The sequence below is a fragment of the Epinephelus fuscoguttatus genome, linkage group LG2 (genome assembly GCF_011397635.1).
Source record: "Epinephelus fuscoguttatus linkage group LG2, E.fuscoguttatus.final_Chr_v1".
Lineage (NCBI taxonomy): Eukaryota > Metazoa > Chordata > Actinopteri > Perciformes > Serranidae > Epinephelus > Epinephelus fuscoguttatus.
In genome coordinates, this window is record NC_064753.1 from 41,005,881 (window position 1) to 41,018,553 (window position 12,673).

General features: G+C 43.7%; 1 protein-coding gene across 1 annotated transcript in view; it reads left to right on the forward strand.

The window, feature by feature from the left end:
• The window catches only part of LOC125905754 (Golgi apparatus protein 1-like), a 29,511-nt gene that overhangs the window by 13,573 nt on the left and 3,265 nt on the right, over nt 1-12,673 (forward strand). Inside the window, exons 5-25 of the mRNA XM_049603946.1 lie at nt 131-334; nt 783-854; nt 938-1,124; nt 1,567-1,784; nt 2,522-2,643; nt 2,830-2,931; nt 3,682-3,835; nt 6,337-6,474; nt 6,735-6,821; nt 6,931-6,993; nt 7,755-7,868; nt 8,210-8,298; nt 8,420-8,537; nt 8,806-8,898; nt 9,017-9,154; nt 9,270-9,393; nt 9,498-9,640; nt 9,828-9,929; nt 10,432-10,539; nt 10,853-10,973; nt 11,098-11,204. Coding sequence (XP_049459903.1) covers nt 131-334; nt 783-854; nt 938-1,124; nt 1,567-1,784; nt 2,522-2,643; nt 2,830-2,931; nt 3,682-3,835; nt 6,337-6,474; nt 6,735-6,821; nt 6,931-6,993; nt 7,755-7,868; nt 8,210-8,298; nt 8,420-8,537; nt 8,806-8,898; nt 9,017-9,154; nt 9,270-9,393; nt 9,498-9,640; nt 9,828-9,929; nt 10,432-10,539; nt 10,853-10,973; nt 11,098-11,204 — 2,604 coding nt within the window. The remainder of the gene's footprint in view (nt 1-130; nt 335-782; nt 855-937; nt 1,125-1,566; nt 1,785-2,521; nt 2,644-2,829; nt 2,932-3,681; nt 3,836-6,336; nt 6,475-6,734; nt 6,822-6,930; nt 6,994-7,754; nt 7,869-8,209; nt 8,299-8,419; nt 8,538-8,805; nt 8,899-9,016; nt 9,155-9,269; nt 9,394-9,497; nt 9,641-9,827; nt 9,930-10,431; nt 10,540-10,852; nt 10,974-11,097; nt 11,205-12,673) is intronic.

Here is a 12,673-nt window from a genome sequence, read left to right on the forward strand (position 1 = left end):
TTAAAGATGCCTAATTACTTAACGGTTATCTTAGATTTTTGTGTTGGCAGCAACAAAACATGACTCAGAGTTTTGAGTTTTCTTTTCCATTTAACTTACTTATATTCATTTTTTTGCTGTTTCTTGTCAGGATGTCCACTCCCAGGGCGAAGTGATCGCCTGTCTGGAAAAGGCGTTGGTGAGGGAGGCGGAGCAGCAGGATCATGTCCGTCCAATCAAGGAGGAGTGTCAGAGGGCGATCCTGCGGGTGGCGGAGCTATCTTCAGATGACTTTCACCTCGACCGACATCTTTACTTCTCCTGCCGAGACGACCGGGAGAGGTTCTGTCAGAACGTAAGGAGACTCTGTTGGTTCCTGCAGGACATGTACATGATATGGGTTCAAAATCAGTTTCAACTTTATTATAATTTACTCTTCACAGTAACTTCTGGCTGTTAAGAAAGGTAAATTAGAATGTGCTCGTAGTGTGCAATCATCTGAATTAGTTATTTTAATAATAGAAAATTGAATCTGCATGAAAATACACACAGTGACAGATTTTCCTTTTGAATTTCCTTCAAGTAACTGCAGTAGTAAATGTTAAAAAATGCCCTTCGTAGTGTTAAGAAATCCTTTCAAACATTCCTGGATCCTTGATCAATCATCAAACTTTCCACCGATTTCCATGAAAAATGTATGTTCTGATAACGAACAAACAAACACATAAAAAATTAAAGGCGTAGCTGGACGTAAGTTAATTATCTGTACCCTTCATCATCTCTGTCGTTCCTCCTCTCCACAGACTCAGGCAGGAGAGGGAAAAGTCTACAAGTGTCTCTTCAATCACAAGTTCGAGGAGGCCATGTCAGAAAAGGTACGAGCAGTCCGGTTGTGTTTTGGGATCATACTGGATTTGTTTCGCTCACTAATACTCCTCTTCCTCCTCTCCCTTCACAGTGCCGTGATGCTCTGACCACCCGTCAGAAGCTGATCTCTCAGGACTACAGAGTCAGTTACTCTCTGGCCAAAGCCTGTAAGATGGACCTGAGGAAGCAGCGCTGCAGCCTGGACACCAACCTGCCGCGGGCCCGAGAGGCCCGGCTGTCGTACCTGCTGCTGTGTCTGGAGGCTGCTGTGCACCGCGGTGAGATGGAGGAGACCTGGTTTTAGCAGAAAGCTCTGAAAAACCTATTTTATACTACTTTCCTGCAGATAAAGTTAGCCGCTAAAGAGTCAGATATTTTCATCTGGAGTTGGTGGAGACCAAAACAGAGCTACAGGGAGAGTAAATATTGGAGTTAACGTTCATCTGGTGGACACCGATATGGCTCCACATAATGCTAATGTTGCTCCATGGCTCCTGGATGTTTTGAAAGGCTCATATCAACTTTATAATGTGATAATAGGTCAGTGTTGTGTTAACATGGTACTCCACAGCCCCCCAGTGGCCAAAAAAGTAACTGAATGCAGCTTTAAATAAACAGAAAATGCTGATAAAATGTAAATACAAAAGTTGTGCTGTTATACACCCCCTGTGTCATTAGGCCTTAACTGTGTCAGTAATTATTTTATCTTGTGCTCTGCAGGTCGTCCAGTCAGCGGCGAGTGTCAGGGAGAGATGCTGGACTACAGGCGGATGCTGATGGAGGATTTCTCTCTGAGTCCAGAGATCGTGCTGCACTGCAGGACAGAGATCGAGGCTCACTGCTCCGGCCTGCACCGCAAAGGCCGCACGCTGCACTGCCTGATGAGGATCGGACGCGGAGATCGCAGCACCACTGTCGACAGCGTCTGCCAGAGTGCCGTATGTCACTGACGCTGATACTTAAATGTTAAACCGATACTAACAGCTGCAAGGCAGGACTTTTTGTGTGTGCTTAATCAAGCTTAGAGCGACATTTTCTTCTTGATAATTCACATAAGTGGTTTTGAATTTGAATAGAGAAATAATCCTTACAGTTGCAGAATCAGACTTTAGTTTCTGTTTGTACAATGAGTCATTTAAGTACTCTAAATTGATGTTAATGTTGTTGGTGAAGAAATTTAAAAGGCAGTGAGTCACATCTCCATCTAAAACCACTCTGCATAGTTCATTAAGTGGTTCAGCTTTTAGTTGTTGGGTTCAAGTGGTGGAGATGCTCTACACTAAAACTGCCAGTTCAGTTTTTATTAAGATTGTTATATTCAGTTTTCATAATAGGTGAGAGAAGTCCTTCAAAAACTTAAAGTTTTAACAGCTCTTTTCTTCATATTTGTTCAATATAGATTTTCAAACTGGACCTGCTGCTTTTAGCTTTGTAAAACTACCAAATATTCAGCAAGAAAATTAATGTTTGAAAATGAAAAAAAGGTTTTATTATTATTAATAAAAACAAAAAGAATATATGAATTAACATAAAAATCAGTCAGTGCAGTTTATAATGATCAGGCTGTGTGTCAGTGGAGATCTGATGGGTTGTTTATCAGTAAATGAAGTAGGAAAATAGAAATAAAATCCAGCTGCTGACCTTTAATGTTTTTCTCTCTTTGTTTCCACTGCAGCTGCAGACGTTGATCCAGTCTGCCGACCCTGGAGCCGACTACAGGATCGACCGAGCGCTCAATGAGGCCTGCGAGTCCGTCATCCAGACTGCCTGCAAACACATCCGCAGCGGAGACCCAATGTGAGCTGGTTACTAACACACACACACACACACACGCACACGCCTGTACATACTATGACCATATTATTACAATATGTCAAATCCTCAGCTTTAGATGTTTGTTTTGTTCTTCAACCTTGATTAACATAAGTGTGTATGTCTGTAATGGACACTGGTTCATTATCTGATGTGTGTATGTGTGTGTAGGATCCTGTCATGCCTGATGGAGCACCTGTACACGGAGAAGATGGTGGAGGACTGTGAGCACCGGTTGTTGGAGCTGCAGTATTTCATATCCAGAGACTGGAAGTGAGTTTTTACAACAACCAAAATGTTTCAGATGATTCTTGGCCTCAGAAATAATAATTTTACGACATGATCTTAACTCAAGGACCACTTACTTGCTTTTCTCAGGGTCTTCATCACCATATGGTGGCAGCTCAGTTGTCATCACGTAGCCTAAATGTAGAATTTGTATGTGAGCCGAGTATTTTGTGTTTGGATGTGCCATTGAAACCTTGTTTTGATAATTTGAGCAAAGCAATTGTACAAGATTGAATTGGAAATAAGAAGAACAGACAATAGGCGTTATCTCGACAACTTCCCAGAGACCGACAGAGTTATTAGGGACACATGAAAATAATTACTTGAGTCATGAGATAAATCTCCAGATAATGTGAAGAAAGTAAGAGACAGAAGGAAAAATGAAGGGTTCAACAGATGTCTCAGTTGTTATTTATCTTCCTGAGTCATGTTTTTTGTGCACTCCAGGGAATTTAAATCAAAGTGCTATTGGTTTATTCATTTTAAGAATTGTGTTTATCTTATTTTGCAACTCTTCAGATTGTTTCCTCAGACTTTAATCTCCACATTTTGATGTTTTCCTCCTTCAGAAATGTAAATCTGAGTCTCAGAATATTGGTAGCAGTCCCACAAGTATAACTGTAATCTCCATATGATTTATTTCCACATGGCTCTGATGCATTTCGTTAACACAGAGGAAAGAAGTCGTCTCATGGCTGTGGTGTAACACTAATGAAATCCCTCTCTGTCTCTCAGACTGGACCCCATCCTGTATAAGAAGTGTCAGGGTGACGCTGCTCGACTCTGCCACACGCACGGCTGGAACGAAACCAGCGAGCTGATGCCGCCGGGCGCCGTCTTCTCCTGCCTCTACCGCCACGCCTACCGCACCGAGGAGCAGGGACGCCGGGTACGATGACATCAGATACAAACACTCTCTTTATTCATATGCTGGATCACAGTCTGTCCTTTAAATGTGATGACAGGGAGAGTCTATTGTCTGATGAACAGGGCTGATGTGTGTGGATGCTCTGTCTGTGTCTGACAGCAGGATGAGCAGCTGTAACCCTGGTGTTTTTAAATTTAACAGGTAGACACAGACGAGCAGGTACGTGGTCGGTGATTCACTGAAATCAGTCGGTATTGATCCTGGTGAAGGGATGCATTGATGACGATGATGATGATGATTTAATAAAAATCTGTCAGACACTGATAAGCTGGGGGAAATTTTAACTGATGATCCTGCTCCACAACAAGGCCAAGCAGCGCCAGTCTGTCGCTCTGTTCGTTTAATTTTACAACATCTTACCAACAGCAGTGACTAAAATCACTCATTCAATTTTTGGAGGAGCAAGATAAACTATGTAAAGTCACATATGACTGTATACTAGCTAATCAAACTAGATAATATTTTGAGACAGGATGTCCCTGGGTGTTTTTGTCCCCTCTCTACGGGGGTGTCATGTCACAAAGGGTCAACAGGTATAACATTTACCTTGGTCACCATTTTGTTAAGTGTGTTAGCGTGCTAACAGCTGCCACCTGGCACTAAACACAAAGTAAAGCTGAGGCGGTGATAGAAAAAACAGTTCACCAAAGCTTTTACAATTCATTCTGAGGACGACGTGAATGCGTATATCAAAAAGAGCTGACTGCATTATGAGCCGCTGTCATAGTAGATCACACTCAGTGAAAACTGCAGCCCAGTATCTCCATAAATCTAAAATGTATCTTTATATTATGTCAACTAAGTAATCAGGGACCTGTCCGTAAACGCAGTTATAGACATGAACATGAATTTTAAAATGTATCCTCACAGTAACAGAGAGACTGTAGTTTTGTGAGCAGTGTTTTGTAGTCTGGATTTTAGGATTTATCATCCAGAAACCATGAATGTCTAGATAAAATTTTATCCATCTAATACGAGAGTTCCTGCACCATCTGCCACCAGACCTCTGCAGCTGGTCCAGAAGGCTACCGCTGCCTCTTGGATGTTCAAACTCACACATTACTCTGATCACTACACTGGCTTCATGCTGAAACATGCATCCAGACTCTGGAAGGTGACAGAGACCACTCCTTCCTGCCTCAAAGCCGTGGCCAAAATGACAATAATGCTCTTCTGCCGCCAACACCTCATGCTAGCCTGCACCTCCTGGCATCTCATTTCTAACATAAAAGTGCTTGTTCTGTAGCAGTGAACATAATTTCAGATGTTTGGTTCAGCGGGATGCACTCTGAACAAAAGCGTCTGCCAAATGAATGTGACGATGACTGGCCCTGCTTGGCCCTGCTTGGCCCTCATATCCATGTAATCAGTGTCTCAGTGGGACGGTCCACTTGGCTCTGGTTTTAGGTAATTACACTCATCAGTGAGAAGACCCTTCACAGCTTGATTTGATATGATTATACAGTCTCAGTAATCTTTGTGTGTGTGTGTTTGTTTCAGACCTTCAGTGAGCATGTTTCAATTGGTTCACACTTCTTTGTAAAGAGCCTTTTAAGTCATGCTTTAAAGCTAAAGGCAGCAGATTGCCTCCTGCTTCAGCAGGGCCTGCTTTGTGTGTGTTTTCCCCCGTCTGTCTGTTGCTGTGTCTTGCAGGTCCTGGTGGGCGGAGCTGAGCGAGTGCAACTGGGAGCACTTGGCCAGTCTCCCAGTGGCAGCTTACCTGAGCCTGACTGTGCAATCAGTTCGCTCTCTTCCCCTCAACCAGCAGCACGTTCTTGTTTAGTTGGCTTCAGCCTGGTTTTCCTGGTTTGTGTTCTACACTGTACAACACCCTGCATACATCACTCACTCACTCATTCACCTGCCGACACACTGAAATACAGATTTACACACCTAATAACTTATCTATGTTTTTGCAGTCTTTTGTTAACAATAAATTTGTGCACTTTTCAGTTGATACCATGTGTGTCTTCATTTTTATCTTGGCCTATGAGCCGGGTCATGACAAATTGGAGGCTCCTCCAGGCTCGTCCCAGCTGCCACTGGGAGACTGGCCAGGTGCTCCCAGTTGCACTTCCTCAGCTCCGCCCACCAGGACCTGCAAGACACAGCAACAGACAGACAGACAGGGGAAAACACACAAGGCACGCCCTGCTGAAGCAGGAGGCCGTCACAGGATATATCAGAGCTGTAACTACAGTATGGCACGGATGTTGACATTAGTGATAATTACAAGTCAAAAAATGGTAATTAATTGCATTAATTAATTGCAGCATTAGGGGTTAAGTAGGTGAGGGTCAAACTATGTTATCAGCTAATATTAGGTTATCACAGATATATCGGTAGGGGCACGTGTCTGCCAATAAGTAACAAGAAAATTGACTTCTGGTGTCGGGCCCAGCAATCAGGCATCACCAGGCTCTAGTAGAAGCTTATGTGTATGTATGTGTGTGTGTTTGCAGTTATCTCGGGACTGTAAGGTGGAGGTTCAGAGGATTCTCCACCAGAGGGCGCTGGATGTGAAGTTGGACCCTGAGCTGCAGAAACGATGCATGACTGATCTCGGGAAGTGGTGCAGCGAGAAGACGGACACTGGACAGGTGAGACAGACATGTACTGTTACTACTGCTGACACCTGCTACTGCAGTGCTTACTTTTTTACCCAGTGGTGGATGTTTGAGCGCCCCCTGTTGGCTATTTGGTTCAACATAACAGCTCTTCTTGCACCTTATCATGTTTGTTTATAAGGAAAACTCCTCAGAAAACAGGTTTTCCATGTTGCTGTAATTTAAATACTATGTATGTATACTTTACTGACATTTCCCACATACTGTGTGTGTGTCTTTGTGTGTGTGTTCAGGAGCTGGAGTGTCTGCAGGATCATTTGGAGGACCTGGTGCCGGCCTGCAGGGAGGTCGTGGGGAACCTGACTGAGCTGGAGTCAGAGGTCATTAAAATCAAGTTGAAATAAGTGTTCACCTGAGCAGCTAATGAGCTGATAAGTTTCTGTGTCTCACTTGCACATTTTGAGCTTTTTGTTTCTCCGTTTGCTGCAGGACATTCAGATTGACGCTCTGCTCATCAGAGCCTGTGAGCCGGTCACTCAGGCCCACTGCCATGTGAGTACATGCACTGTCCTATGTGTACACACAAAAAGATATACAGTACAGGGGGACACAAATTTAAACACTTGGTAATCTAACACAACTATATATAGTAGCTGTGCAATGAATCCTACGTTTGTGAAAAATAGGTTAATTGACAAGCAGGTTTTCACATACAATTATTTTGCATTGTTACAAGAAGAATAGTAAGAGAAATAAAAAAAAGAAAAAACAAGACAAATACGTCAATAATCATGGATAAAAATGGACATTTACTACAAAAAAGTTGTAGGTGCAGACCCCTGTGTGGATGTCCACGTTTTGCCCTTCTTTGTGACCACATGGACTGTACACATAGCAACTGCTGACTGCGCCTGCTCCAAAGTCAGGTCCACAGTCCAGTCTAGTCAGAATCAACCAGCTGCAACTGTTGCACCATATTAAAGTTGGTGTTAAGTTGGATACTCCAAGCAGCATCTTTTAAGTTTCAGTTTCACCTGATGTTGGTAGTAGGACGGTAAGCTCACCTCTCAGCCCTTAAGTTTACTTTTGGAGGCTGATGTGGTCCCTCAGTTGTGCTATAAATGGAACCACATCTGCATCACCACAGCTATCCACAAACGTTTACTGTAGAGAGTAGTCTTAAAGAAGCAGGGCTTTAGATTCAGGTATTTTGTTTTCTTTAATGATATGTAAATGATAAGGTTTTTTCTTGTTAATATGTGTGTGTGTGTGTGTGTGTGTGTGTGTGTGTGTGTGTGTGTGTGTGTGTGTAGGATGTCGCTGATAACCAGATCGACACAGGTGACCTGATGGAGTGTTTGGTTCAGAATAAACACCAGAAGGAGATGAACGACAAGTGTTCAGTCGGAGTCACACACTTCCAGCTGGTCAGTACATCTGAAATGTCAAATATTTTATCCCAGCCACAACAAACTAGTTAATATTAGCAGCTTTTGTCCCTCTGTTTCTGTTCAAGTACCATCTGATACAGCTGACTGTATTTTAATCTCTCTGGACTGACAGATGGTCTTTCATGTAAACACTGATTCGCTCAGCTCGAATCTTTAGGAGTGTGAAACTTTAATTGTTCCCTCTGTGATATTAAACTGTTACAAGATCCGGCAGGACAGAAGAGAGAAAAATGGAAAACCGATGGAGACCTACAGCACAGGTTTTTGTGGTTATTGCTGTTTAATGTGAGTGATGCTAATAAATGCTCAACTTTCAGGTTCAAATGAAGGATTTCCGGTTCTCCTACAAGTTCAAGATGGCCTGTAAGGAGGACGTTCTCCGTTTGTGTCCAAACATCAAGAAAAAGTGAGTTTGTTTTCCATGAGTTCTCTTTGTGAGAAGCGGGTTAGTTCAAAGTGTTTTCTGCATCCAGCTGATCAGATTTAAATGAACATAACTGACACTTTCCCCGTCCATGACGGCGCAGGGTGGATGTGGTCATCTGTCTCAGCACCACGGTGAGGAACGACACGCTGCAGGAGGCCAGGGAGCAGCGGGTTTCCCTGAAATGTCGTAAACAGCTGCGGGTGGAGGAGCTGGAGATGGTACCTCACACACACACACGTCATGTCATTTATCCGAACACACTCTAATGGCTGAAATACATGAGGCACAGACACAGCGACACTTCTGTCACAGCATGCTCACAGCAGAGTGCGTCCATTAGAATCACCTGAAGCTGCCACACAGACCACAGAAGCCGTGCGCACCTGTGTGGTTCAATGACAGCATTCTAACTAAATGCTCCACATTAGTGTGCTGGTTGACTTGTAACGCTGTAAAACTCCCCCCTCTCGTCTCCTTCCCTCTCAGTCGGAGGATATTCGGTTGGAGCCAGAGTTGTACGATCCCTGTAAGTCAGACATCAGTCGTTTGTGTCCCAACGTGGCCTTCGGAAACGCTCAGGTGAACATCAGGCAGTGTGGAAACAGCTGAAAATCACAAACAATAAAAACATTTTGTCAGTTTCTCATGTTCTGCTCTTTCTCTTCCTTCCCTCCTCCTTCCTCCCTCTGCACCTCAGATGATCGAGTGTCTGAAGGAGCAGAAGAAGCAGCTCAGTCAGCGCTGCCACCAGCGGATCTTCAGGCTGCAAGAGGTGGAGATGACCGACCCCGAGCTGGACTACCAGCTGATGAGAGTCTGCAAGCAGATGATCAAGGTGAGGACAAGGAGGATGAGGAGAAGGGGGAAGAAGAGCATTGCAATGAACAAATAAAAACTGTCAGAATGATCCTTTAGACAGTCTGGTTGTTGATGAAGCTTCTCTCCCGCAGCGTTTCTGTACTGATGCGGACGCCAGAAACGTCCTTCAGTGTCTGAAACAGAACAAGAACAGCGAGCTGATGGATCCTAAGTGCAAACAGATGATCACCAAGAGACAGATCACACAGAACACAGGTCAGTATACATGTTACTAATATGAAAGGAGGAGATGTCGTACATCTGAACCTGATCTGACTTGATCTTCAGCTCACTGACACTCCTCCATTCTCCTCCTCCAGACTACAGGTTGAACCCGGTGTTGAGAAAAGCCTGTCGTGCCGACATCCCAAAGTTCTGCCAGCCAATCCTGAACAAGGCGAGCGAGGACAGTGAGCTGGAGGGCCAGGTCATCGCCTGCCTCAAACTCAAATACGCCGACCAGGTCAGTCCAAGACGTCACATCACAGTCAGCCTCCTAAAACCTCAGAAGACACTCCTGTATTTGTGTTTGTGATGCTTTCTAAATATGAACATTCTTTAATGGCACTGCTAAAAAGAGAAAAACCATGAGTTCTGGATCACTGGTGATTGTCGTCTTAAACTTGTATGTTTTCTGGGGTTTGGTTCAGAGGTTGTCTCCAGACTGTGAGGACCAGATCAGAGTGATTCTCCAGGAGTCAGCACTCGACTACAGACTGGACCCACAGCTGCAGATGCACTGCACAGATGAGGTACACACACACACACACACACACACACACCCTAATGGTCTATCTTAGATCTGTGCATCAAACCAACTTTTCCTTCATTTCCTTTTCACTGTTGATAATTTCCTGTTTCCGCTCTACATCACTCTTCACTCCTCTCCTCTGTCCTTTCCTGTATCCTCTCCTCTTCACTCCTCTCTCCTGTTTCCTTTCCTCTCTCCTCGTCCTCTTTCCTGTTTTCTGTCCTTCCTTCTTTTCTGTCCTTACCTGTTTCCTCCCCTCTCCTCTCTTTGTGAATTTTACCTGTACCCTCTGGTTTCCTCTTTCCTCTCCTTCATCTTTTTCTTTATCCTCTACTCCCCTCTCCTCTACTCTGTCATTTGCTTTATCCTCTCCTCTCCTGTTTCCTTCCATCGCCTTGTGTCCTTTCCTTTACCCTCTCCTCTTCTGCCTCCTCTGCCTCTCCTCTGTCCGGTTTTCTCTCCTCTCTCCCCTCCTGTTTATCCCCTCTCTTCTCCTCCTGCAGATCTCCAGGTTGTGTGCGGAGGAGGCAGCAGCTCAGGAGCAGACAGGACAAGTGGAGGAGTGTCTGAAAGTCAACTTGCTGAAAATCAAACAGGAGGCCTGTAAAAAGGTAAATATTATTCACTGTTATTGTTCTGCACAGTGCACTATGCTTTTATCTTGATATTAACTGTTATTAATCAGATAGTAGACTGATCTAACTACATGAGTTAGTTAACAGCATATAATCTTTGTTGAATTTGCATCATGTAATGTGGTAATAGAGTTAGAGTATCAGCAGGGACTCTTTTTAAAGGTTTAAAATGTCTGAATCTCATTGAGATGAGTCAACATGTGGTCTGAATGGATCTGGCGTTGTTGTAGAAACTCAGCTGTGTTTGCTCCATCTACCTTCTCCTGTCTTTGTTTCTTCTTGTCTGTAGGAAGTCCTCAACATGCTGAAGGAGAGTAAAGCAGACATCTTCGTAGACCCGGTCCTTCACACAGCCTGCGCTCTGGACCTCAAACACCACTGTGCCGCCATCACACCTGGCAGAGGACGGCGTAGGTTTTTTCACACAATATTTGTTCAGCACATTTTGTTGGTTTGGAGGTTTTCATGCCTTTCAGTGAAAGTTTCCTCTGTGTGTTTGAATGTCTTTCTGTGTTGCTCTCTCTCTCCGTCCAGAGATGTCGTGTCTAATGGAGGCGTTACAGGACAAGAGAGTTCGTCTGCAGCCGGAGTGTAAGAAAAGACTTCAAGACCGCATCGACATGTGGAGCTATGCTGCAAAGGTAAAACAGCAGGAGACAGTACCTGCAGAATCTTCAAAAGATTTCTAATGTTTTTGTCCTAGTTTAATGTCATTTTGGAGGCACCAAATTCATCTGAGCTACATGTAAATAAACACATGCTTATCTACTTTTGCATTATTTTATTTTAAATCTTCATTTATCACTGCTCTGTTCCTATATTAGCTCATTAGCTTACACTTTTTTTGCTAAGAGTTAGATGACGATGATTAATAGCAAGAGCCAGAGGGCGATTAGCTTAGCATGAGCACTGGAAACAAAAAAGCTTGTCTGGCTTTCAAAGCTCAAAAAACTGTGTTCATTAATTGACATGTTTTATCACGTTTATTCTATACGCAAACTAAAATGTAAAGTTGATAAGTTGTGATTTTAAAGGAAGCTGTGCGCTGAAAGGGTTTCTTTACACCCAAAGAGAAATAGTTCCAACACGAAGTGATCCCTAAGACACACCAAGCCAACGGTTGGCCGCTGGTCAATGTTGGAGTGTCAGTCAGTATCTGTTGCCCTAGGTTTTATGGTGTGCCCTGTACCATTGGCACAAGTTGGCCCTTGTTTCCTGTTTTTCGGTCAACAGAGAGCTTCTCAGACTTCAACATGTTGAGTCGGCGTTGGAGCCGGCAGAACCTGTCAGTGAATGAAATCACTGGGATTGGCAGTTCAGCTCAGTGCGTGAGAAGAAAAACGGAAATAAGGAAAGCAAACAAAAGACTGAAGTCAAGAGGGTGGTTGACAGTTGTTTGTGCTATTGTTTGTTAGCACATAACACATAAATATCCTTTGTTCTTTCAACATCAGGCTGGGTTGTTAACATGCTAACTGGCTAACTAGCATCTTGAATCCGTCCTGTCAGTCTTCCAGTTTCCCTTTTGTAATGACGCAAACAGACTGCTGCCACCTGCTAATATAGAGAATTATTTTCTCTGATGCAGGCACAGAACATGTATGCTAATTTGCCGTTGGCTGCAGTCTCTGCGGTGTGTTCATGTGCAACTTTTTAGCTGAGACACCGGCAACGTGAGACGACACAACAGTTGGCCAGTTAGTGAATGTTGATTTTGGTGTGTCTGGGCCTCCAAACTACAACTTGTTTTTTTGGTCTGAACTAAATGCTAACGCCAGTATGCTAACATGTTGATGTTCGCCATCTTCGCTCAGTGTTAGTATGCTAACTACATCTTATTGCTTAACACATAGTACAGCTAATGCTGATGGGAATGTTAACAGTTTGTAGGTGTGTGATCATGAACGAGAGTGTTAGACAAATAAAATTTAGACCTGACGGTGACTCTGCAGATAAAATAAGGAGATCGACAAAGCCTCTGAGGAGCATGAATGTTTGTACTAAATGTCATGTTAATCCATCCAGTGGTTGCCAAGATATTTCAGTCTGGACATCCGTAGAGCCACGTGGCTAGCAATGCTAAAAAGCTGTATTACTACAATGTGAACCT